Here is a 26,696-nt window from a genome sequence, read left to right on the forward strand (position 1 = left end):
TTGTAAAATTTTACATCTTAAATCTTTATTCTTCTTTTCCCTCCTTCCAGCGTGACGCGAGGGATCTGTCTGTAGATATCGGGAGTAAAGAAAGGGGGTGCCCCAAATACAGGGGGAGTCTTGCGGAAAGAGAAAACAGGACGGATGCCGGCGATCGGGGACAGTGCACGTCTCCTAGCCACGCTTGCCTGACCCCTTTCAGAGAGCAGGGGCTGCATGTCGGGGCCATTCCTTCCCAGCAGGGAGATCAAACGCCACTCGGTCCCCTCCATCCCTGCCCTCCCGGTCCTCACTGGTGTTAGATCTAAGAGAAGAGAGCCCTGCTTCTCCATTCTGATGCTACTGAACTGGGTAAGGCAGAAGGAGGATGTGGGGGGGTGTATCATGCAGTGATCAGATCCCAGATCGGAAAAGGCATGGGGCTCTGCAGGGATAATTAACCTCCCCAAATCTGTGGCCAGGCCAGGACTCCAAGACATCTCATTGCTAGTGTCAGAACTGCTGCATGATGGGAAAAGAACTAAGAGAACTCCCGAGCTGTTTGCAGTGGGATGGGAGGACAGAACCCACAGCAAGCTCCAGAGACGGATCGAAAGTGACCTCAGCACTCGGAGCAGGAGTCGGGAAGGTGGAGCCGGTCTTTTCCCCACTGCACGGGGACTCCATTAGCTGGGATCCACCCAGCATGTCCCGTCTGTAGTGTCTGGCTGGGAGGCGGAGGGTGGGCCGAGCCGGGAGCCCCGTGCCTGGAAACACAATGTACATTTGAGGACTGGCCACATCCCATCAGCTCGCCAATCTCAGTGTGGGCTGGAGCTGAGGCCACCCAAGTTTGTTACACCTCCATGGGGGCATCATGGCCTGATCCCTCCTCCGGGTCAGAGTCAGGGGTGGCGGCTGGGGCTCAGTTGCGTTGGCTGGCCAGCTCCTGGGAGATGAACTTCCGCAGGCGCTCGAGGTACTGGCTGTACAGTTCAATGTCATTGTGACCCGCCCCCTCCACCCACAAGGGCTCCACGGCCTTGGGGCAGCGCTCGTACAGCGCCAGGCCGTGCGAGAAGTCGATGACCTCGTCTTCGGTGCCGTGGATGATGAGGACGGGCGAAGTGATCTTGGACACCTTCTCGATGCTGCAGGGAGGAGAGAAGCAAACAACCCCCTGAGCAAACACTACCCTGCATCAAGCACCTCCTGCCACAAGGGGCGCCCCAGAACAGGCTGCAGCCCAGACCCCACCACTGAAATGCAGCCACCTCTGGGGTGGAGGAGGGGAAGCAACCAACTAGCTCACAGCCCGGTGCACAATCTGTTGGGGGTGGAGGACCTGAGGAATTACAATAAGGACTCGCAGCAAACCTCCGTCCTGCCCCCACAATTCTCAGCTAGACTGCAACCCCTCACAACAGGGGCTGGGTATCCTCTAACACCCCACAGACCAGTGTTACCCACAACAATGGAGTGCCAGGAGACCGGGGGCAGGGGCTCCACATGGACTGGCCATCAGGGTACGTCTTCACTGCCAAAGAGGCGTATTCTGAACTCAGGTTGAAACAGCACATGGTAGCTCAATATCCAGCGTAGGCTCCATCTGCATCTGCTCAGGCCAGTCCAAAGCCAAGCTGCCACGCCCTCACTCCTGTTTTCACCCGGTTCGCTAACCTGAGTTCAGAACGCACCTCTTCTGCAGCGAAGACGAACCCCAGGGACTCTGGCTCCGCCGTGCTCCGACTACACGTAAAAACAGGGGGCTTCTCCAAGCCAGCCCCGTCCACGGCCAGAAGAGACTGGTGTGGTCATCTGCTCCGACCTCCTGCACGCACGGGCCAGAGAATTTCCTCCAGTGCTTCTTGCAACGAGCTCAGAACTCAGGGAGCCTGAGCGCATCCTTTAGAAAGCGCCGACTGATCGCCAGTTAGAGATTCCAAGTGGTGGAGGATCCACCATGTCTCTTGGCGTAGTGCCCTAGGGATTTTCCTGTCGGTACATCCCTGTTCCTGGAGGGTTTTAAGAACAGGTTGGACAAAAACCTGTCTAGGTTTACTTAGTCCTGGCTCAGCGCTGGGGGCTGGACTAGACAACCTCCCCGGGTCCCTTCCAGCCCGACACTTCCATGATTCTGTGATCGACGTTGCCTGTAACTGACCGTATGTGTACACGGCTACTGAACACCCATGGCTGGCCTGGGTCAGCTGACTCGGGCTCGCAGGGCCAGCAATTTGCTGTAGATATTCCGGCTCCCAGCTGGAGCTCTGGGCCCCTCTCCCCTTTGCGGGGATTCAGAGCTCAGACTCCAGCCCGAACATCTACTCTGCAATTTTACAGACCCACAGCCTGAATCGGCGGACCAGGGCCAGTGTTTTCCTGCACTGTAGACGTACCCTAGAGGTCAGCAGGGCAAACCAGAGCCAGGTTGTCACTGTGATTACACGGGGCGCCGACCGGAACATAACAACCCATTCTGCTGATGCTGCGCAAAGCAGGAAAAACCTCCCGCGCCCACTTGGGCAACTAATGTCTGCAAGGCGGGTCGAGGGCCCCAGGCTGAGATGCCAATGCAAGCGGGGTGCTGTGGGTACAAAGCGGCGCTGTGCAGGCACCCCGGGATCTCACTGTTTTGGGAGACACGTGTCCACTTCTAGAGGAGAATCTACCTTCGGTCCCCAGGCTGGCTCTGGGGCCCCGCAGGCGTGGCAGCAGCACGAGAATGAGGGATTAAATCGGTGCCTCCCTGCCCCCTTCCAGGGGTGGCTGGATTTCCAGAGCTGCGGCTGGCAGCCAGAGGGGCACCAATTTTCAGACCCAGGCACTTTACCAGTTTGTCTGCATCCTGCCATCTGGCACCGACAGACATCCATGCACCCCGCGGAGACGGGGGATAATCAGATGTCCTTCCAAGGCAGCCACACAGAAAGCAGTCCCAAGGCTCACCTTTTACCCACAATCCCTTGTGCTGCCCCCCACCCCTCCACGGGCCGGGTGCAGTTGGAGCCCATGTGGACCCTGGGCCATTGTCCCCTGGCAGCCTGAGCTGAGCTCTCTCCCCAGCTGGGGGCGGGGGGACACTCACTTGGGGAAGGCGTCGAAGCAGTACGTCTTCTTAGTGTCGGGGAAGGCAACCCTCATGCCCGAGGTGAGGGGCGAGTGAAGCACCACGGCGGCGCACTCGTAGCGGGAGGCCAGGTCCACGGTGGGCACCGTGCCGATGCTCTGCCCGTACAGGATGATGTTCTCCGGGCTGATCCCGTACCTGGGCAGGAAGGGAATCCGGGGGGTTAATTCCCAGGTGCTGTCCAGCTGGGGGAGACGTTCTCCCTGCAGCCCCGAAGGGAGATCCCAACACAACAGGCTGATGGCGAACAAGGAACTGTCCCGCCCGGGCCAGGAGAAGGTCCGATAGGCCCGGCTCCTATGACTCCCTGAAATTGAGGGTCCCTGGGCAGAGGACACTAGGTGGTGGGATTCCCCCCAGCCCATCGGGGACCCCAGTACAGAGCAGAGCCCGAGCTGGCCGTCTCCCTGCAGGCCACCTGGGCAGAAGGCAGGTTAACCACCCCCAACCACAGAGACCGAGTGACCCCCCCACGCTCACATCGCCTTGTACCCCGGACTCCTGCGTCCCAGCCTGTTTCCATCCTTCCCAAGGAGGTGTTGCTGGGGGTCTCGGGGCTCCCCCCAAGAGCCGCAGCAGGGAGCTGAACCCTGCACAGCAGCGAAAACGCCGACTCAGGCTCGTGGCACTGATTTGCCTCCTGGCGGGGGGGAAAAGGGGCCAGCTCCCAACACACAGGGCCTGATCCCACTCCTCCTGGCCGCTGCCACGGAGCTCAGGGCACGAAGGGCAGGGCCCCCTTCTTCTAGCCTCTCCCTCCAGTGCTATCAAAGGAAACAAACACCCATCAGCGGGCCAACCTACACACACACACCGCACAGGTTGCCATGGTGACTGGCTTATCCCCTCTGGGTTTCGGGCCCCGCCCCTTTCACAGGTGGCTGGCTCCCCCCTCCACCCCCCAGATTCAATCGGACCAGCCTGAGGTGCCCCTTCCTCGGTCCTGGGCACGCTAAGATCCTCAGGGCTGGGCTGCCCTGGGCCCTGGCTCACTCCCAACAGTGGACATGACTGAGTCCCGTACACACCCTTTGCCCGTGCAGGCCTGTGGGGCTGATGTAGGGCAGGGAAAGCTGGGGGAGACGGAGGGGATGGCTGCTCCAGCTGGGGGCATGGGCCCAGGGAGCTGCTGAGGGCAGGGAGGGTGGGGGGAAGTGTTGGGGGCCGGAGCAGAGGCATCAGCAAGGCAGGGAGGGCCCTGGGCAGGAGGGCGGCCCAGCCAGGAGCCAGCAGAGGGACTGCAGGGTGCAGGAGAGGCAGGGGCCATTGATGGCTGGGACGAGCCATCAGGTCTGGGGTCTCCGTGTCTCACTGTCTCCCACCCAGGATCAATTTAAGCAAGGCATCAAGCAGGCCCGGGCCGGGGGCCGGCCCTGCAGGTGGAACTGCCCAGCACAGCCTCCCCGCTAGCCAACACCAGGCTGCCCAGCCCTCGCCCCCAGCAGACGGCTGCAGCAACCCGCCAGCCCCCTGGCCTGCTCCAAGCCGCGGGGATTCTCTGGATTACGAGCCCTGTAGGGCGAGGAGCGGTTACCTGCCTGGCTGTGACCTACTTCCGCACAGTGCCGAGGGCGGAGGCAGGGCCGCGCGCGGGACCCAGGCAGACGCTGAGCACTTAGCAACGTCAGCGGCTCCAGTGTACATTTCCCCGGGGCGTTCGGTGCTGGGGAAAGATGCCACGTTGGCAGCCGTGGGGATAGAGGCTTTTGTTTACCCACAGCCTGGGCAACAACCGGCCAAACTACCTCCCCCCACATCCCCTGCTCCAGAAGGACACACCTCTCCGGTTGGATCGCGGAGGCCCAGTCAGCACGGGGGGCTTGGTCTTTCCCCCCAGTCTGGAGCCTTCCCTCTGGGTGAAATACAACAGAATTGCCAGTTGGTTTTCTCGGCGTCAGTGCTCCCTGCCCTGGAGAGGGATACTGGTACCGAGGGACTGGCCAGCGAGCCCCCACTCAGGGCTGGAAGCCTTGACTGGGCCACAGACCAACCTACTAAAGTGTCATGTGCCAGGTTTCCGGTCATTTCTGCCCTGGGGCTGAGCTCGAACCCGGAGAGGGAAGCTGGCTCCTCGTGCCCAGCCCCACTCTGTGGCTTCTCTCTTTTAACAGAGCCCAGCCCATGTCCTGCCTTTACCCAAACCGGAAGGCTCCCCACGGCGCCGGGCGATGAGTCACCCCAGAGCAGAGCTGCTGGGCGGGCTGGGACTGTCTAGCGCCACCATATAAATCGCGGCCTCCGGCCTCTCCCTCCTGCTTCCCCCTCTGCAGAGACGCCGGTCCCTGCCTGTGAGTGCCCGGACGACGGGGCCGGCGGCTGTGACACCCCAGGCGCAGTGCAGGCTGCTCTCCGAACAGGCACTAGGCAGCCAGGAGGGACAGGCGGCCTCCTCCAAAGACCACAGGAGGAACCCGCCTCCCCGCTCAGTAGCAGGAGTGTGGCCGAGTGGTAGCGCAGCAGATTGGGACTCAGAAGAGCTGGGTTCTGTTCCTAGTGCTGCCACTGAAAGGCCATAGGCAAGTCCCTACCCCGTGCCTCAGTTTCCCTGCCTGCCCGTTGCCTAGCTAGGCTGTGAGCGCTTTGGGGCTGGGACTATCTCACTCTGTGTCTGTGCAGCACCTGGGACAATGGGCCCAGGTTTAGCTGGGCTTTAATACAACTAGTAATAAAGGGAACCTGTGTGGGGGGAGGGGAGTGTGGCATCCTCTAATGACGTGCAGAAAAGGTCTGAAGCTTTATTTGTTTCCTTGTGTGGTTTGTCGCATTGGGAACTCAGGCGTCCTGGTCCCAGTTAGACGCTGAGCAACAGCAGAGTCGACAGGGTTAGACACGGGCAGACCATGCCCAGGGGAGTTCTGGTCAAGGGACTTCCACACAGGCTGTTTATACCACTTCCCTTATCGCCTTATTTCCTGTAGGAGAAACGCTTCCTGGAAAGAAGATTCAGCGATCCTGCCCATCCAGTTCAAAGCTCCCGCTGCACATCTCAGAGTCACCCCAGGAGTCCTCCAGCTAAACCAGACCTGCCACCCCTGCCAGACACAAACCAAACCTTCCAGGCCCTCTTCCTACCGTATCAAAAAGGGCACAAACCTCCCCACTGCCCCATGCTGGGCACCTTCCAGAGCACCCTCTGAGACTCCCAGCCTCGCACCCGCCAGCCCCCCACATCTAATCCACACAGCCCCCCCTTGGTGCCAATGGGTGCGTGGCAGGAGAAAGCATCCGGACCCGTCCCTTCACACCGAGTCAGCAGGGCTCATGTATCAAGGTTGGTTCTCCAGGATGCTTCCTTCTGCCACCTGTCCCCCAGCATCCCGCCCACCTGCCCCTGCTCCCCACGCGCTCCCATGGCGAGCTGCCAGCCTGCACTGGGAGTGGGGCGGGAACGCCCTCCAGAGCCTGCTCATTAAACCGCCTGCAGGAGGCGCTGGGGAGACACAGGAGGTGCCTTGCCCTCCACCAGCTGAGCGCCACTCACACTGTCCTTCCAGCCACGGCCCAGCCGCAGCCCTGGTTGCTTGGGGGGGTGAGCTTTCCCCATGCCTGATGCTACCCCTGTCCCTGACCACACCCTGCCCAGGAAGGAGGAGGTCAGCCTCTGGGGCCCGGGCAGCCCTTGTCCTCCTCGCTGAGGCCAGTTAAAGCCACCATCTCCACTGGCCCTGCCCCCTGGGAGCTGAGCTGGGACCCACCAGCCCTGGACCACGGTCACACTGGCCACCCCAAGGGGAAGGCTCCGTCCCTACGGTTCCCCCGGAGCCTGCCCGCCCCCACTGCCCCATGCATTAGCTCAGCCCTGCCCCCACCCCACCAGCGGTCTCCCCTGCGAGCCCCTTCCGAGCGGCTGTCTCGCCCAGCGAGGTTTCCTGTTTTCCACAGCGCAGGCCACGGGGCTTTCCTGGCCCTCCCCGCCCCCATGGCACTCTCTGCAGTGACCTCGAGCTGGGCTGTCCGTATCTCATCGGGAGTGACGGGTTCCCAGCCACCTGAAATGCTGAGCCACCAAATTGCTGCCTTCTATGCCAGCTGGGCCTCCTCAGGGCGGGCGGCTGCCCTGGCGAGCAGCAGCCGTGGCTGGTTGATGTCCTGGATGTCCCCATGGCCACAGCTGCCATCTCGGCCAACACACCGGGGGCCAAACCGGGGACTTCCAGAGCTAAACGCGTGCCAGGGCTGCTACCGCTTGACCGAAGCTCCCGGCTGGGGCTGTAACAGACTCCGATCTAGAGCTGGGAGAGAAATGGAGTTTGGGGGTTGCTGGCTAGCTGTAAAACACCGGGAAAAAATCGTTGCGGGTCGCCCCAAACCCAAACCGGTCAGATGTTTTCAGCAACTCGCAAAGGCGAAAAAATCAGTCAAGACTTTTTGATTTTGAGCTTCGTCATCCTCCAGCCCCTCCCCCACCCCCGGTTTTTTGTTTTGTAAGTACAATTAAAACTCTTTCTCAATCGTAAAATGAAAAGATTCGGTTTCAAAAACGGCATCATAAACCATTGCTGCGTGTTCGGATTTTGGAGGGGGATTTAGACTTTTTTTTCTGACCAAAACAATTTGCCAAACTCAAGGTGATTTGCAAAATGTTTTGGTCAATCCGAAAATGCCTCTTTTGCTGAAAAAAGTTTTAGTGGAAACATTTCCCCGGCTCTCCTTGTTCCATCTGTGGCTTGGGCATGGAGAGGGCGCGTCACACACGCACTCCCAGGTGTCACTGCTTGAGCATCCAACCCCCCCGTAGCCTGGGTCGGGGGACACTGGGATGAGGAGAGCTCTCCTCACCCTGCATTGTCTGGCCACCACCTCAGACACTGGCTTTTCACGCTGGCTAACCTAGAGACCTGAGGGACGGGGCTCCTTGCTGGTGGAGGGGCAGAGCCAGGCGGCGGCCGCATGCTACAGCCAGCGTTGCTTTGCCAGATCCCCCGACAGTTTCATGTTGCAGGGTGGGAGGATGGAGCTTGGTGGGACTCCATAGAAACATGAGATCTCCCAGCAACACTGGACAGTTCATCCCAGCCGAGCGCTCCAGAGCTGGGAGTCAGGAGTCCCTGGGCGCCTCCCTTCACCTGGAACATGGCTCCCCATGCACATTCATCCACCCAAGCCTGGGTCCTCCCCGTTGAACAGATGGGGAAACCGAGGCACCACAAGCTGGAAGTGACATGATCCATTGAGTCGGTGGCAGAGACAGAAAGAGAACCCAGGAGTCTTAGCTCTCTGAGGTTTAAGCCACAAGGCTGTCTCTCCTCTGTAGATAGCTGAGAAATCTGCCCATCCCCCTCAAAATACTCCCCCGTTTTTAGCCCAACTCTCAGGCTTTGAAACTTGAACCTTTTTCCAGGCTCACAAAGGTGTGGTGGGTTCCCTCCTATCACCCCCATTATTTCGGTGACACGTCTGTGCTCCCTGGCTCCCTGCAGAGGGGCTCTGCGACCGCAGGGAAAGCTGCCCTCCGATACAGTGCACACGGCTGGAAACCCCAGAAATCTCACCCGACAGCTGCCCCAAAGGAGCGATCTGTCCCACCAGGTGACAGTCGTCCAGATCATAAATAACCCCTGGCCCTGCTCTAGCACGTGACCTTCCATCTGACGCGCAATAAGCAAAACCCCTCATCACATCTCCTACGAGGCAGGTCGGTATCGTTCTCCCTGTTTTACATAGGGGGAAACTGAGGCATGGAGGGGATACATGCCCAAAGTCACAGAGTGGGACTCTGTTCTCCAAAGGCCTATCCACTGGGCCATGGTGCCTCTCTCAACCCTAACCTGCAGCCCTCCCCCTCCCACGTGCTTCTGGCCCTGAGCTCCGCCCATGCCCCTCAAACCGGACCCACAGCTCCCATGCTATGCCAGCCCTGGGATCCCTCCCAGCTCTGCCAATGCCCCCCAGTCCTGACCTGCAGCCCCCTGCTATCTTGGCTGTGGGGGTCCTTCCTGTCCACAGCTCTGCTGATGCCCTCAATCCCAACCCATAGCCCCTGTTATGCCAGGCCTGGGGTCCCCAGGCACTGACTGCCTGAGCAGGACTCCGGGAAGGCCAGATCTTCCTGTATCCATTTCCCTTTACTCCCCCTCCCCAGCAGCCTTGGGCCTGTGGGCCACTGGGGAGGCTAGCCGGCCCCAGGAGGCGCTCACCTCGTTCTCAGGGCCTGCCAGGCCGCGTCGATGTCGGCGTAGAGATTCTTCTCCGAGGGCTTCCCCGTGCTCACGCCGTAGCCCGAGTAGTCGTAGGAGAAGATGTTGCAATTGATGCGGGTGCCCAGGCCGATGTAGAAGCTGCTCATCTGGCCCAGGTCCACAGCGTTGCCATGGGAGAAGAGCACTGTGAACCTGCCGGGGCAGAGCTGTGGGTTAATACACAGGGAGGGGCAGCCAGAGGCCCTGGGACATTGCTGGGCACCGCAGCCTCCCGCCAACTGTCCTGCCCCCCACAGGGACCCAGCACAGGGCTGGGGAGCCGCTTGGAGCACCTTGCTAGCCAAGGGCAGGGGGAGCCACAGGAGGGGGGATGGGGGAGGGGAGTTTTGGGGGGGGAAGAGGATGCAGGGGAGATCAGAGGGCATGGAGGAGCCGTGGGGGGGGGGCAAAGGAGCCCAGGGTGCAGGGGAGGCCCGGTGCCAATGTCATTCCAGAGGAGAACAGGATGGGAGGAGGCGGGAGATGGAAAGGTAACTCCAGCAGAACCGAACCCAACGCCCAGCTCCCCATCACCAGCCCCCTCCCCAACCCCCAGCTCAACACTGCCCCCCCCACTCAGCCTAACTGACATTCTCCTAGCCCCCCCCCCCCGCATGCTCCTAGTGGGAGGGGCAAGAGGCCAGAGGCTGCCCATGTCAGACGGCGCAGACCCAGTGAGGGCAGGGGGCTGGGCCCAGAGAGAGCAATGACCTTCCATTGAAATGAACAGCGACGTCTCACAAGCGGACGCTGCCCCCTTCCCCGCTCCGTTGTTACTGCCCCACGGGCAAGACACACCTGGTGTGGGCTCTGAAGGAAGACCTGCAGGCAGTGGTGCTCAGTGACTAGGTGGCCCTCTCCCCTTTGAGTTCACACTGGGCTGAAGCCATGGGGTGGGCTAAGAAGCACCACATTAGAGGGAGGGGAGTGGGTGACTCTTCCCACTGGTCGTTTGCAGTGTGGTTGTAGCCGTGTGGGTCCCGGGATACCAGAGAGACAAGGTGGGGGAGGAGGAAACAGCTTTTACTGGAACACTCCCACATCAGCGTCAACTTCCTGGACACCAGGATCAGCTTCCAGAATGGAACCCTACAGACAACCATATACAAGACACCCCAGGATCTCCCCACCTACCTTCACAGATCCAGTAACCACCCCAAACACGCCAAGAAATCTGTTCTCTACAGCCAGGCACTCAGACACCACAGAATATGCCTGAAGGGGAAACTCCGGGATACACACCTTAACACATTTAAACCCGCCTTCACCAAACTAGGATACACCACCAGAGAAGTAGATCGTATCATGGAATGGACCACCCAAAAACCCCAAGAGAACCTGCTTCAGGCCAGAAATAAAACCCCCTCCAACTGCACACCTCTAGTTTTTGCCTACCATCCCACACTGGAATCCATACGGGGTGTCATCAAACAACTATAACCCATACTCAATGGGGACCCCATCCTGAAAGAAATAATTCCTGAACCCTCATTTCTGACCTTCAACCCTTAACCTCTCCAAGCTGATCATCAGACGCAAGCTCCCCACAGACCAGGACACACCAGCGCAAAGCGGCCCCAGACCCTGCCAGAACAACAGATGCAAAATCTGCAGAGAGTTCTCCACCACTACAACGATCAACACCCCCACCCCAACGCACTTTTCCAGATCCACAGGTCCTACACATGCCTGTCACAGCACGTGGTGTACCTCATCCAGCGCTCGAAATGCCACAATAACAGCTGTGTGGGTGAAACCAGACAATCACTAAGCTCTCGAATGAACTCACACAGGGAAATGATAAAAGCCAAACACGCCCGATAACTCCGTGGGTGGACACTTTTCACAAAGCGATCACTCTATACCTGACCTGTCAGTCCTCGTCCTCAAAGGAAACCTGCACAATGCTTTCAAAAGACGAGCCTGGGAGCTTAAATTCATAACTTTGCTAGACACTAAAAATCACAAAGTGCAGAGACACTGGATTTATGGCTATTACAACAATCTGTAACCCACTAACCGCCTCTTTTTGTCTTATGACTGCGGAGGTGTTAACGGCCAACTCTGCTTTGAATGGCCCCTTACTTACAATATATGCTAATCAAACTGTTCCACCTTGCATTTTACTCGGAGGACCTTTCCCATACCTGAAGTTGGTCCAATAAGAAGCATTACCTTGCCCACCTTGTCTCTCTTTCCACTGGGGCAGAGCTAACCTCAGTTCCGTGCTTAGGAGCGTTGTGCTGCGGGGTGTGGGGGCCTTTCAGTGCCTTCGTAAGATGGGGGGCACTCCTCCCCCTTCGGCATGTTGTGAGCATCAAAGTTCGAATGCTGCTCAGAGCAAGGACGGGGGACGTGACTCGGCCTTACTCTGAGGGGAGAGCAGATCTTCAAAATGCACCAGGAAAAATCAGTTCCGAAGTAGTCCACAGCCCAGGGGAAGGGAGGAGCAGGGAGCCACAAGCTCCTTGGATCCCAGCAGCCAGAGAGAAGATCAGAGACCGAGCACCTGGCAGCCAGATGGGGCCGGCGTCTATGACGCCACCAAAATTGACAAGGCAGAGAGGCTTGGCCGGCGGCATCTGCAGCCGGACCAGGTGCTAACACACTTCGTCGGCTTAGAGGCAAAGAAATCCCCTGCAATCCCGGCCTGTCCTGGGTGCGCTAAACCCAGGAGCCTGCAAAGAAAGGTGGGGGCAGGTCTGTGCTTAGATCAGCTCTTTATGGCACTCCTGGTTCGGCTGGCACGTTTGGAGGCAGAAATCCTGCTCCCGGGCAGCCAGTTCCTCTTTGCTAACCCCGGTCCCCCCTCACCCTGCCTGCTCCACCGCCAGGTCCCAGCGCTGCCTGCAGGAGCACAGCCCCACAGGGCAGACGGGTGGCACCGGGGTCCCAGCGGACACCTCCCAAAGTCCGGGGCTTGTGGGCCTGGATGCGAGGTGGAACGAACCCTGACCAGAGCGGGTGTCTCCGACAGACGGCGGTGTGACCTCACGCCGGCCACGGAGAGTCTGAGCCGCCCATCGGTGCCAACCGTGCCGGGGATGGGACGGGAAGGGGGCCGGGCGGCAGGTGGCCTGGCTGGGAGTGCGGCCCCCAGGGCAGCATCCAACCCCAGACCTCTCCCACGGCTTCAAACCGTCAGAAATGGACGACGCGAAAACCTCCCACTTCTGCTTTGCTCACTTCTTCAATTCTTGTTCCCCTCCCCCTCCCCCCGCTGCTGTCTTGGTATGGTCCAGCTGCTCTGGCTGACCCTTGGTATGATCTGTCTGGTCTGTCTGACCATTGGTACAATCTGGCTGACCCCTGTACAGTCTGGCTGGTCCAGCTGAATCTCGGTAATGTCTGGCTGACCCTTGATATGGTACAGCTAACCCTTGTTACAGTCTGGATGGGGGACACTTGGTGTGATCTGGCTGAACCTTGATACGGTCTGGCTGGGTGACCCTTGGTGTGATCTGGTCTGGTTGACCCTTGGTACGGTCCAACTGACCCTTGGTACAGTCTGGCTGGGTGACCCTTGGTGTGATCTGGTCTGGTTGACTCTTGGTACGGTCTAGCTGACCCTTGGTACGGTCTGGCTGGGTGACCCTTGGTGTGATCTGGTCTGGTTGACTCTTGGTACAGTCCAGCTGACCCTTGGTACGGTCTGGCTGGGTGACCCTTGGTGTGATCTGGTCTGGTTGACCCTTGGTACAGTCCAGCTGACCCTTGGTACAGTCTGGCTGGGTGACCCTTGGTGTGATCTGGTCTGGTTGACTCTTGGTACAGTCCAGCTGACCCTTGGTACGGTCTGGCTGGGTGACCCTTGGTACGGTCTGGCTGGGTGATCCTTGGGGTGATCTGGTCTGGTTGACCCTTGGTACGGGGTCTGGCTGGGTGACCCTTGGTACGGTCTGGTCTGGGTGACCCTTGGTATGGTCTGGCTGGGTGACCCTTGGTACGGTCTGGCTGGGTGACCCTTGGTGTGATCTGGTCTGGTTGACTCTTGGTACAGTCCAGCTGACCCTTGGTACGGTCTTGCTGGGTGACCCTTGGTGTGATCTGGTCTGGTTGACCCTTGGTACAGTCCAGCTGACCCTTGGTACAGTCTGGCTGGGTGACCCTTGGTGTGATCTGGTCTGGTTGACTCTTGGTAAAGTCCAGCTGACCCTTGGTACGGTCTGGCTGGGTGACCCTTGGTACGGTCTGGCTGGGTGACCCTTGGTGTGATCTGGTCTGGGTGACCCTTGGTACGGTCTGGCTGGGTGACCCTTGGTACGGTCTGGCTGGGTGACCCTTGGATTCCAGGCTCTCTCACCCATGCCCCCTGCCCTGGTCCAGGCCTCACTCCCTATCACCTGGGTTGGTTCCCCACCCACCCCACGCCGGCAGCTTAGGCCGGCCCAGCCGAATTCAATGGTGCTCCAGGTGCCTCGGCCACGATGCCTCCTGCTCCTCTCAACGACAGCTGTGGGCAGCGTCCTCCGCTGGGCAGCCGGGAGAGCCCTTGACTTTCCCACAGCCAAAGTCAGGAGCTCCAGCTCGCCGCCCCGGCCCTGCAGACCCTGGCCAATCAGGCCAACGCCGATACACATCACCCCACATACACTGCACTTATCGCTGCCCTCTGCCCTCCTCACCTGCACTCTGGACCGAGCCCTGAGTTCAACTCCCAGCTTTGCCACTAGGCCTGACAGGAGTCCTTGGGCAAGTCACTTTCCCCTCTCTGTGCCTCAGTTTCCCCATCTGTAAAATGGGAAGAATGACACTGACCTCCTTTGTAAAGCGCTTTGAGATCTCCCGATGGAAAGTGCTATGTACAAACTAGAGATTATTAACCAATCTGCCCCAAAGTTTATTCATTCCTCTGGAGCAGCCATCCCAAAAATTATTCCACTGCTATACCCAATTTACCCTGGCCAGAGGCCCATGATGGGTAAACTTGGGCCTACACCAGTTTAAGTTTAAGGTCTGACTGCTGTTACGATTCATGAGTTGTACTACAGGAGCTCTATCAGGGCTCTGTCATACTAGGCACTGCGCAGACACATAGTAAGAGACAGCCCCTGTGCCAAAAAACTTGCAATCTAAACAGAGCGGCAGACAAACCATGGGAGGGGCAGGGACTTGCCCAAGGTCATCCACTGATCAGTGGCAGAGCCAGGAACACCCGGGTCCCCTGAGGCCCAATATAACGCTCTACCCACTAGGCAATGTTGCTTCAGCGGGTGTTTTATACTACTTGAAAACACAGTTCTCACTTCTCGCTTCAGAAGGGCCTAAGATCATGCACGTGAAAGCCACAAGCTGCTAATGCACAGACAAACTATGTGAGGTTATTTTGGGGCGTGAGGGAATGTGTGTGTGTGTGGCGGGGCGGGGGGAGGGTGTGACTGGCCCCTTCTGAGCCGTGCTGCAGTAAGACACAAGGACCAAGATTCAGGGGGGAACGGGGGAGGACGGGACACAGCATTTAAAGTCAGGTCCTAAAGCCTAAATGGGAAGCTCAGCTGTTTTTAGAAATCTTGGTCATGGTAGCAAAGGGCTTTTAATCTACACACACAGTAACTGGGCGGATTTAAGTCAATCGGTTTCTAAATCAATTTAGATCAAACAGCCCTATGGTGTGGACACTCTTAAATCATGTTCAGGAGGGCCTCCTCTTGGGAAAAGCTTCATTTGGTTTGTTACCAAAATCCGAATCTAGTTTAGCTAAAATCACTGTAGTTTCTGTGTGCAGAGCGGGCCTAGGGCGCCGGAATTTACAGGTGGAGGGATACCAAAAAATAAGTCCCATTCAAATGTCTACATCTATTTCTAGCATACAGTAGAACCTCAGAGTTACGAACAGACCAGTCAACCACACACCTCATTTGGAACTGGAAGTACGCGATCAGGCAGCCGCAGAGATCAAAAAAAAAAAAAGCAAATGCAGTACAGTACTGTGTTAAACGCAAACTACTAAAAAAATAAAGGGAACGCAGCATTTTTCTTCTGCATAGTAAAGTTTCAAAGCTGTATTAAGTCAATGTTCAGTTGTAAACTTTTGAAAGAACAACTGGAACGTTTTGCTCAATTACAAACATTTCAGAGTTCCGAACAACCTCTCTTCCTGAGGTGTTTGGAACTCTGAGGTTCTACTGTAGTTTCTCCTGTGACACGTGGTATACACAGGTTGCATGATAGTTGGGAACAGAGTGTAGGCTTTATTAGCACTCATCTGGATACTCTATATACCTTACTTGTGTAACGAGCTTTCCAAACTCAGGCTGAGAAAACCTTTCTAGTATCATCCGGCATTCTCTGCTGGCCCTGCTATACACTTACAATTTAGATCGACTTAGTCACGTCACTTGGGGGGGGGTGAAAAGTTCAGACCCGAGTGCCGTAGTTAAGCCAACCTAACCCCCAGCATAGATGAGGCTAGGGCAACTGAAGAAGTTACTCCCGTTGAGCTGTAACTGTAGTTCTTCAGGATGTGCGTCCGTAGGGGTGCTCCACTTCAGATGTGCATGCGCTTCTCGGGCCCTTGATCGGAGATTTTCCGATAGCAATGCCCGTTCGGCCCACGCATGCACCCTTAAACGCCTCCTACTGGACACCGAGGCTATATAGGGGTACGCCGGCAAACCGCCCTCCGTGTCTTTTCCACTCAAATGTCTACGCAGAGAACCGTCTGAAGCAGAGGGGAAGGAGAACAAGTAGGGGAGAACCCACAGGGACACACATCTCGAAGAACTGTAGTCACTGCACAAGGTGAGTAATCTCTTCTTCAAGTAGTATCCCTATGGGTGCTCCTCTTCGAGGGACTTCTGAGCAATTTCCCCACAGGCAGGAGGGAGCTTCAGAACTGAAAATAGTATTTCTGTACCCTGAGCCGCATCAGAACTGATGGCCTGTATCAAGGTGTAGTGCTTCGAAAATGTATTTACTGAAGCCCACGTGGTAGCCCTACATAACTCAGATATCGGATGTTCTTAAGCAATGCTGTGGATGGTTCTTGTGATTTGGTAGAATGTCCTATCACCCTTTGAGGATGATAAATGCTTGCGATCTCATAACAAGTGACAATACATCCAGCTATCCACTTCGACAATCTCCGAGCAGCAATCGCAGATCCCTTGGATATGTCCGCGGAGATGAACAGCCTGGGTGACCTTTGAAATCACTTGGTCCCATCCAAGTAGAAGGCCAGTGCTCTTCAAACATCCAGGGTATGAAAACAGAACTCCTACAGAGGTCTATGGCTCTAGGAAAACCAATGACATATGAATAGATTGGTTGAGGTGGAACTCTGAGAGAACCTTAGGTAAGAATTTAGGGCGTGGGCGTAAAGAAACCTTATTCTTGTAAAGAGGAGATCCGCCATCAAGGTGCCAATCTCCTCAACTCTACGGGCATTGTGATGGCTCCTAAAAAGGCTATCTTCATAGATAAATGGAGTAGAGAACAGGTTGCCATAAGTTCAAATGTTTCATAAAGTAACTGAGTACCAGACTGAGGTCCCGGGTTGGGGTCGGGTCTCTAGTCTGGGGATAGAGATTCCCCAAACCCATAAAAAATCTAGATACAAGATGAGCCAATATGGAAAATCCCTCTATATTTGGATGAAAGGCTGATATTGCAGCCAAATGGACCTTAACGGAGTTAACTGATAACCTCAATTTCTTCAAATCCCGCAGATAATCCAGGATTGCCTCCTGTCGGGGATCAGCAGCCACTACCACCAGGACTCGGAGAACACCCTTGGAGCCGAGGAGAGACCCAGGAGGACGCTAGGGCTCTGTCTCAGGCCAAGGTGCTAGAGAAGGAACTGAGGGCGGTTCACCCGCTTGTCCCTATAAGGCCTCGTTGTTTGGCAGGAGGAGGCACAGGGTGCACGCGTGACCCAAACGGACACTGCTAGCGGAAAAGTCTCCCACCAAGGAGGCACTTGAAGCAGAACAGTCACAGGGACTCTACTTGAAGAAGAATTTTTCCATCAACCTAGCTCTTGCCGCTCGGAGAGTTGGGTTAACTTCCATTGCTATAGGAAACATCTACACTACAATGCTACAGTGGCGCGGTGGCATAGACATGGCCTTAGTCTCATGCTGTTAACGCTGTCAAAGCCCTTCACAAACGCCCTTTCATTAAGTTTCATTACAAGCAGGAACTGTACACCGATTGGGACCTTTTCACCCTCCACTAAGAGGCACCTACCTCTGCAGTGGGAACACGGCAGCTGTTTAACCCTGCACTGGCACGCTATGTAATCGTTTAGGACAGGAAGCGTGGAATCCCCTGCAGGGAGGATTTGCCTCAGAAGAAGGTAACCACCTAAGCAAGGATTCAACCAGGACCAGGAGCCAGGCCTAACATGGACAGAAAGACCCACTTCCACCCATACAGCGTGAGGCAGCACTGCCTCCGAGGGCGGAGTGCCCCCCGCTGAGTCACTGACCTCTGGAGGTCTCCGATCCAAAGAGCGACCCAGTTTGAGAGACCCAATGCCCAAGGTGGCCCAGGCAACAGGCATCACACCACATGTCAGCCGTCAGGAACAAAGGCAGTGACACAGGAATCCCGAAGGCAGCTGCGAAGCTCCCGGCTGTGCAGAGAGCTTACGCAGCAGCTGCTGGTTCCCAAACTCAGCCATGCCCCTGCAAGCCCTAACCGCAGGCAGGATGAACAGCGGTCTCTAGGGCTGGGCACATACAACATGAGGCGGTCTCGGTGCTGCTCCCTTCCCCAGCTGTCACTGCCGGGTGCCGCCTCAAATGTTTAGAGGTTTAGGAGTGGGCCAGACAAGTCCCACTCCAGCCGACAGGGGGCAGCATGGAGCCTTGGATAAGATTGGCACAATTTTAGCCCCACGCAGCCTAGCAAAATGTACCAGCCCAGGCACAAAATCAACTGCACTCGGCACACCGGTGCCTCTAGATGCTCCACACATAATAAACACGCTCCAGAGAAAGGCGCTCAGATACCACGGTGATGGGTAAGGAATCAGAACCTAAATAGCACAGAATCATGGGGGGCAGATGGGGAACGAGTGATGATATTTCACTTGCCCATGACAAATAGTTGCTAGCCTGGGCACGTGGAAGGTAAGTTAAGTAGCTGAGACGCCCTCCATCTCGGGATTATTCTGCCCTGCAAGGCGAGTTGACAGCAAAGATCTAGGTCTCTACGTGTTAAGATGTTATTCACAGGGAACAAAGATATAATAATGGGCTCTTCAATCTACGATCCACTGGCTGGAAGTTGAAGCTAGACAAATTCAGACTGGAAATAAGGCGCACATTTTTAATGGTGGGCGTAATTAACAATTGGAACAATTTACCAAGAGTCATGGTGGATTCTCCATCACTGACTGTTTTCAAACCAAGATTGGAGGTTTTTTTTACAAGATCTGCTCTAGGAATTATTTTGGGGCAGTTCGTTATGCACGAGGTCAGACTAGATGATCCACAGTGGTCCCAACTGGCCTTGAATCTATGATCCCAAATCAAATAGAAGGGGCGAAGTAGGAAATATAAAAAATCATATTTGTGACTTTAAATCTCTTCTGTCTTTGTTTTTTTGTTTTTTATCCTATTTAGAAATAAAATCTCTAACATTTTAGACCCAAATTTGCCAAAGCAGCCCCTGATTCTGTTGGCTTCTATTATCACAACTTCAGACACCTAGGGAAGCCTAGTGATCAACCACTGGAGCAAGCTACCAGGTGGAAATCACTTCTAGATGTCTTCAAATCTAGACCCAATGCCCTTCTGCAAGATGCTTTAACGCAGGGGTTTTCAACTTTTTTTCAGTTGCAGGCCCCTAAAGTATTTCGAATGGAAGTGCAGACCCCCATCGTCTGCGGATCTCCAGGGGCCCGCGGACCCCAGGTTGAAAACCACTGCTTTAGCCAAACGCAAGTGATTTGGCTCAATACAGGGATAACTGGGTGCAATTCTCTGGCCTGGGATACACATGAGGTCAGACAAGATGTTCTAATGGTCCCTTCTGGCTTTAAACTCTATGAATCTAAATCCCGGCTCGATTGAAGTCAATGGCAAAACTCCCACTGGCTTCTGCAGGGCCAGGACATCAGCCCATGGGTGTCATTTTCAGAGATGGTGAGCAGCCGCGGAGCCCAATGACACCAGCTGGGGTCCTGGGTGCCCAGCACTCCCCAGCCGTCTCAGGCTGGGCTCCTGGAGATGGAAACCACCAGGTGGCCTGAGTCATGAGTTCTCATCCTGAGGGTCACATTATCGCTGCCTGCCCCATATTGCTAGGTGGGAGGGGAATCCTGGCTTCGTGGGGGCGGGACCCCGAGACAGAACAGGTTGGGAAGCACTGGCTGAAAGAAACATAGAGTGTGCGGTCAGCGGCACTGGAGAGCAACGGCCCCTCTGCGCAGTACAGCCATAGCCCGCCCCAGCCATGGGCCTGGACTGACTTGGGAAGGGACAGCACTGGGATCACAGCCCGGTCAGTCCTTGGCCTCACTGCTGCATGGTCGGCAAGGGGATCCAATGGTGGCTCTTCCATTGTGGACACCAACCTACCACTGGGCTGAGACCCACCCCCGCATATCCAGCGGATGGAGAGGTACTGAACAGACGCCTGCCCTGAGGAGAAGGCATCCCCAGCCCTTCGCCAGGGCTAGGGAAAGGCTGTGCGCTGTCTGTGGGGGGTGGGTGGACCTGGGGAGGGAAGGGAAGGGAAGGTTAATTGACACTGACATTCTATGGGGCTCATTGGTCTCCTTATATGCTCCCCGCTGCCAGCAGAGAGGATCTTCTCAATGCCCATCGCACCACAGCTCTGATCCCAGCACCTCCGAGGGACCCTGCTTTGGTTTCTCAAGGCCCGATCTGGGCACACCGAAGGCAGTGGGAAGGAGTGGGGCACCATGGAAGGGAGGGAGACATGACTGCTGGATTGGGGACACGTACTTTTGGGAGGAACCTTGAAACCTGAGCAGCCCATGGGCTGATGCCCTCTGTGGCAGCAGGGTGAGAACGGGGAGGAAGACACACCAGGGCAGATGCCTGAGCGTGTGGGGTCTCGCAAATCATGGCATGAGGGGCACAGAGGTCCGGGGGGAGGGGATGCGATTCCACTGGGACTCCTAGCTCAGGAGAGTGGCTGGGGTTCCAAGTGAGAGTCAGGGCCTAGAAACCCCGGACTCAGCTAACGAGACTAATGAGCCCAGCCCGCTAAGTGGGGCAGGGGAGTGGGGCTGAAGATCGGTTGGGGGCAGGGACAGAGAAAGGACCCAGCGCGTGTCCACAGTTCATAAATAAAGCTACCGCTCGCTCCGCCCCTCCCTGCCCCCAGCTCTGCCACCTGAACCAAGGTGCCAGCAAGCCGGAGCCCAGGCCCCTACACTCAGGTGAGGGAATACCGGCCAATCAGAGGTGGGCAACAAGGCCTCGCCTGGCAACCCATCCTTGGGAGCCTGGAATCGGCCCCCAGGGCCCCCATATGAGCTGTGAATGTCTCCGAAGAAGGGGCAGGGCCCCCACAGGCAGCCTGGACACCCGCAGCGCAGCACAACTCACCCATACGCCTGATGCAGCCTCGCCATTATTATTCAATAACCCTCTGCCCTGCGCCAGCAGCATCCATTGGCGGATCTCACAGCACTTCACAACTATCAGCTAATTAAGTGGCACAATCCCCACCCCAGGTATAGTGCCATTTCCCTCATTCTACAGATGGGGGAAACTGAGTCACAGAGCAGGGGAAGCAACTTGCTCACGGCCAGCAGCAGGGCTGGGGACGGAAGCCAGGAGTCCGGGTCAGCGGCAGGGCTGGGAAAGGAACCCAGGAGTCCAGTCGCAGGGCTGGAAACGGAAAACAGGATCCGTGCCCCAAGCTCTGTGCCTTTTCCCACCTCCCTCTCCTTCGATCTTTTTGTTTAATTCCATCCCCAATTCAAGCTATGAGCAAAACAGGTTTTGACAGCCAATCCCCAGTGAGCATTGGCCGGGGCGTCTCCAGATCTCTGTGACTGGGCATGTCGCTTGGGAAGGTGCCAGATTTGGCACCGGGCCGCTGCAGGTCAGGAAGTGGCGCCATGGTGGAGCTGCACTGGCACAGAATGGCACGCTGTCTACAAGGTGTCGCGGACAGAGGATCTGCGGGACGGGATCAGACGCTTGGTCCAACTGAGTCGGGAACCCTACCCCCAGCAGCAACCAACACCTGCGGTCGTGCCCTGCTCTGCAAAGAGGGCTCAGCTCCCAGCCCTGTCGGTAGCTTGCCACTCACCTGGCGCCAGGCACACACCGGATATACATGCAGCCGACCCGGTTCCCCCGGCCACTCTTGGTTGGAAACACCTCGATGGTGTCCAGCTCCCGCTGGGCATACTGGAAATCCGCCCGGTCCGTCAAATGCAGCTTCCATCGCCCCGCGGTGCCTCCTCTCAGGGAGCTGGTGCTGCCCACGGGCTCCGGCTCGGGGACGACGGCGTAAGTTGGCTCCGGGGGGAGGAAGGCCAGCTTGGCGGCTATCCGGCTGGGGCAAGGCGGGCAGCAGAAGAGGCAGCACAACTCACTCACCGACAGTCCGTTCATGGCGGCGGCGGCAGCACCGAGCGCGGAGTTCAGTTTATTTTTCAATTTAACAAACAAAATCAAAAGGTTTTTTTTTTAAAAATCAGCAGATCTGGCCTGGTAACAACCCGTCTCCTCAGCCTCCCCTCGCCACGGCGGCCGTCAGAACCAACGGGCCAGGCATCTCCTGCGCACCGCAGCGCCGGTCGAGGTAGGGTCAGCCACCCTCTTTCCGTCCACACCTGTCGGCAACGCCCTAGGACTGAAGGGGGTGGATAAGGGGTTCATGAGAAACGACATGCAGTGCAACATGGCAAAACCAGCATCCCAGCCCACGCTCTGAAAGCTACACAGCACACAACCGCACAATACACACCCCTCCCCAGAAAACACACAAAACACAACCGCACGATACACACCCTCCCCAGAAAACACACAAAACACAGCCGCACAATACACACCCCTCCCCAAAAAACACACAAAACACAACCAAACAATACACACCACTCCCCAGAAATCACACACAACACACCCTCTTCACTGAAAACACATAACACCCATCACCTCACCAAAAACACGTTTTACACCTACCCAATACAACCCGCTTGCTGGAAAATACACAATAGACACACACAAAATATACCACCCTCACTCCAAATCCCACAAAACACAACACATAATACACACTCACACAACAGCCTCCTCCCAAAAATCACATATTACACAGCCTTCCCCATAAAATACACACAGTACGCCCACACAACACATATTGGTCACCAAAACCCACATACCCTCACCGAAAACCACAAAAAAACACCCCCACGCAGTCCTCTGCTCATACATAATTCACCCACCCAACATACACCCGCCACCAAAACCCACACACAGCACAGCCACACAACACACCGAAAACCACACATACACTCATACTGACAACAACCACGTGCAGCCCATACCACTCACCTACCGAAGCCACACTCTGACCAACGCACGCTGATCACCAACACACACGGCACACCTCCTGCGCCTCAAACCCCACACACAACACAATACACAATGCCCACCATGGCCCTGATCCTGCAATCTGGTTGACAGATTCCCTGTCCCCACCCGCAAAGCTCAGAGGACGGGACATGGGGCTAGCATGTTGCGGGTGCTACCATCATCCCCACAGTAGTGTGGCACCACATCCACTCCAGAAATTACACAACGCCACACGCTCACAGCCAGGAGACAGAACTTAACACACACGCCAAAGTGGTTTCTGCAAGTTTGGGCAGAGCCTCCGGACTGAGGAATGTTAAACTAGCCCAGACCCTGAGGAATTCTACTCCAGCTGCTTCCGCAGGCGGGGAAAGAAGAGGAAAGGGTGGAGGGAAAGAGGCCCGTGAAATATAAGGCTTATATGGATTGGGCCTCTGATGTGACTTCCCCCTGCCTCCCAACACAAGCTGATGGGGGGCAGGAGGGAGACGGAAAATCATCTATTCAGCCCCTCCTCCCATGGCCCCCCCAAATAGGTCCCAGGATCAGCGGTTCACTTCCTTCCATTTCACTCTTCCCTCCTGCTGGGATATTTTTGCTTTGTGCAGCTCAGATCCTCCCCTCCCATTATATAAATGGTACTTTAGAGACATACAACATAGAGAAACACACCTGTCCACACTAGACATACGTGTCTGCCACACAGACATGACAGACGCACCATATACATGTGCCATTAGACACATGTGCTGCCGCATGACCCGTCCGCACGATACACACGCATTGCTTTATCAGACACGTGTATACAAACGCACCACGTATGACAGGCACACACTGTAGAGATGCACACACAAACACTAACGTATGCTTGTTTTTCACGGAAACATGCACGAGACAAAACCAGAATACATGATCACACCCCCGATCACCTGTATTACAGGCACACACACATGCGTACTATAGACACACGCAGGATAGAAACACACACGTTTACAGTACAGGCTCACGCCCACACCGGCTACACTACAGACATGCAGAATAGAAAAACTACACACACCCGTCTACACTACAGACACACATTTTTCTATACTACGGCTTGACGACACCCTGGCTGGGATGATTTAGTTGGGGTTGGTCCTGCTTTGAGCAGGGGGTGGGACTAGATGACCTCCTGAGGTCCCTTCCAACCTTGATAATCTATGATTCTATAGACAGTCACACACCTGTCTGTACTAGACTCGTGCAGCGTAAGACACACACTTATCTGCACCAGACACACACACTTCTCTATACTGCAGCCTGACACAGCACCATTACAGAGCTACACAACGCATGTAAGTATCTATGCTATGGACACACACTTATCTCCGTTCCCAGACGCACATGCACCCGGCATGATAACAGTATTTTAGGGGCAGAAGAAGGGAGCAGCCACCGGGGGAAACGACTGCTTAAAAGAAAACAAAACCAGCCCCCCTCTGCAAGGGTCTAACTCCAAACTTGAGGGGGGCAGCATTTGGATTTACACAAGTTGGCCCTTGCAGAAGCCAATGCCGGGAAAGGGACCTCCCCCCACCCCCACTGACCAATGCACCCCACACACAGCACGCGAGAAACCTGGGATATTCACCCCCACATTCTGCAGGCGCCTCGGGCTCTGCTGAGCAGGGCGAGTCCGGAGCTGGAGATATTGAAGGAGCCGAGGGAGGCAGACACCAGCAGCCGGGGGGGCAGAGGGAAAGAAGGGGGGAAATCAGTTGCTAATGGGACTGGGGGGGGGGAGAGGTGATCGCAGCTGGGGGAGGCGGTACGGGGGAGATTGAATCAGCTCCCAGATGGGCTGGGGGCTGCAGCGGGACAGGCTGGGGGCTGCAGGGGGATCGACAGCGGGACGGGCTGGGGGCTGCAGGGGATCGGGCTGGGGGCTGCAGGGGGATCGGCAGCGGGACGGGCTGGGGGCTGCAGGGGATCGGCAGCGGATCGGGCTGGGGGCTGCAGGGGATCGGGCTGGGGGCTGCAGGGGACCGGCAGCGGGACGGGCTGGGGGCTCCTAGGCAGGGCACCTCGGTCCTTTATCCGCTGCAATCTCCGGAGCGGGATCCGAGCCGGTACCGGGCCCCACTGCGACCCGGGCCGCTGCTGCCCGCTCCGAACCGGTACCGCGCTGAACAGCTGGAGCCGGGCGCGGCCTCCCGCATCCCCCCCGGGGGCCCCTCCAGGCTGGGCCCGGCGCGCCGCGCTGCTCCCGGTCGCTCCAGGCTCCTCGGCCGGTGCAGCCCGTGTCTCCTCCCCTCGCTCGGAGCGGCCAGGGGCGGATGTGACAGCAGCGCAGCCCGCACTGGAAGTGACGCCTCCTCCTGAGTCCTGTTCCCTGCAAAGCCCCCGGGGAAGGAGGAGCGGGAGCCTGGTGCAAAGGGAAGGGGGCTGCATGCTCCGCGGGCTGCAATGTGTGCACCGGGGGTGCAGGCTTCATCGCTCCGTGCATGTCGGATGCATAATTCATAAACTGCAGCAATCCCCCCCCCCCCGGGGTTGCATGGCGATGTCCATGCTTAATTGGATGAACTATTCACCCCACCCTTTGCAAGCCCGAGCTTGCTTCATTTGCGGCAGCGAACTCCCTGTGCCTGCTTCGTGCTTGGATTCCCCCGCCCAGTGACTCGGGAAGCTGTGCAAAATGGGGCGGCGAGGTCGTCACACTTCACATGCTATCTGTAGTGGCACGCTCCCCACTTCCTTATTTGCAGGGTGCGCACGAGCTTGGGGCTTCTTGCACAGGAACATGGGTGACAGAGGCTGGAGTTTCCGTCAAGCGGCATTAAAAACTCCTCGGATTAGCAAGAAGAGGCCACTCCACCGTTCAGGTGAGGTGACCTGGCCCATTCCGAGCACTCCAGCTGTATCCCCTGTGCCATGGCTGGCATGATCCAGCCACGGGTCCCTGCTGAACCAGGGATAAAACGACAACCCTGAGCAACTTCCCTGAGTTTTTCATCGGTGGATCTCAAAGCGCTTTACAGAATGGGAAACTGAGGCACCTGGGTGAGTGTCGGAGCCAGAGCTAGAATCCAGGTGGCAGTGTAGACAGGAGTCTGGGTTCTCTTCCTGGTTCTGCTGTGCGATCTTGGACTTCTCTTCTCTGCCTCCCCTGTATGTCGTGTATATTTCAGGGGTGAGCTCTTCGGGACAGGTACTGTCTCTTATTACCTGGATGTACAGCACCCTGCACAACCGGGCCTCTAAGCGCTACCTTAACACCAATAACAGCTCTCCCGGTCCAGTGTCCCATCTCATAACACGCCTGATCAATAACAGGTTCTACCTCTGGTGCTTAACTGGCCCCCGCGTTACCCTAATATTGGAGCACCTCACAGTCTTTAACATACGCCAGGCAGGGCAACAATCCCTGTTGAACCGATGGGGGGAGCTGAGACGCAGGGACACAACGTGACGTGTCCAAGGGCCGTGCAAAGAATCCGCGACCGAGCAGCAGTTTGACCCCTGATCTCCCACCTCCTAGGCTAGCGCCCTGCCCAGCCTTTGCCTCTCACGCAGGAGTGATCCACTTGTACTAAACGTGTCAACCTATTTTGGCGTTTTAATTGGCATGTTCCAACGAGGCTCTGCTGTGGCACAGCTCCAGTGGTCTTAGCATGATCCACGCGGGTGCCACATGGATGGCACAGCGGCAGCGGATGGCAAAGGTCCCATTATTTTAGCAGGGATGTTGGGTACTCTCAGCTCTGCACCTGGACGGCTGTTTTCAGAGCCGGGAATAACATAAAGCTCCCAAAGAGGAAGCCTCATTTGTAAAAGTAACAGAGCAGTATGGCTCCTGTCCATACACGAATCCCTCTGACCCAAGTGGAGTGGTGCTTTCAACCCAGGCTAGCTGGCCCC

At 56.7% G+C, this 26,696-nt stretch overlaps 1 protein-coding gene and 1 long non-coding RNA gene across 4 annotated transcripts; both read right to left on the bottom strand.

Annotated features, from left to right (window-relative positions):
- On the bottom strand, nucleotides 1-25,550 carry ABHD17A (abhydrolase domain containing 17A, depalmitoylase). 3 transcript variants are annotated; one of them, XM_042841436.2, is made up of 5 exons: nucleotides 24,860-25,550; nucleotides 21,526-22,074; nucleotides 9,247-9,441; nucleotides 3,068-3,247; nucleotides 1-1,130 (listed from the first exon to the last, which is right to left on the bottom strand). In XM_042841436.2, exons 2-5 carry the CDS (start codon nucleotides 21,831-21,833, stop codon nucleotides 905-907), a joined length of 909 nt encoding a protein of 302 aa, XP_042697370.1. In that variant the 5' UTR covers nucleotides 21,834-22,074; nucleotides 24,860-25,550; the 3' UTR covers nucleotides 1-904. The 3 variants fall into 3 exon arrangements, with proteins under 3 accessions (XP_042697370.1, XP_005283894.1, XP_023963682.1); XM_005283837.5 differs by having other exon boundaries at nucleotides 24,427-25,550; XM_024107914.3 differs by lacking the exon at nucleotides 24,860-25,550 and adding an exon at nucleotides 22,923-23,335.
- On the bottom strand, nucleotides 5,178-9,240 carry LOC135977432 (uncharacterized). The gene is made up of 2 exons (XR_010594924.1): nucleotides 6,435-9,240; nucleotides 5,178-6,404 (listed from the first exon to the last, which is right to left on the bottom strand). It is a non-coding gene; the product is annotated as an uncharacterized LOC135977432 (long non-coding RNA).
- Nucleotides 25,551-26,696: the final 1,146 nt, after the last annotated feature.

This window comes from Chrysemys picta, chromosome 25 (assembly GCF_011386835.1).
Source record: "Chrysemys picta bellii isolate R12L10 chromosome 25, ASM1138683v2, whole genome shotgun sequence".
Classification (NCBI taxonomy): domain Eukaryota; kingdom Metazoa; phylum Chordata; order Testudines; family Emydidae; genus Chrysemys; species Chrysemys picta.

Excerpts from the sequence above, each read along its gene's own strand:
- ABHD17A (XM_042841436.2), bottom strand. The coding sequence starts at position 21,833 with ATGAACGGACTGTCGGTGAGTGAGTTGTGCTGCCTCTTCTGCTGCCCG. Across the intron at positions 3,248-9,246 it reads TGGCAGGCCCTGAGAACGAG|GTACGGGATCAGCCCGGAGA; the intron begins GTGAGCGCCTCC and ends CTTCCTGCCCAG. Across the intron at positions 1,131-3,067 it reads TGCTTCGACGCCTTCCCCAA|CATCGAGAAGGTGTCCAAGA; the intron begins GTGAGTGTCCCC and ends TCCTCCCTGCAG.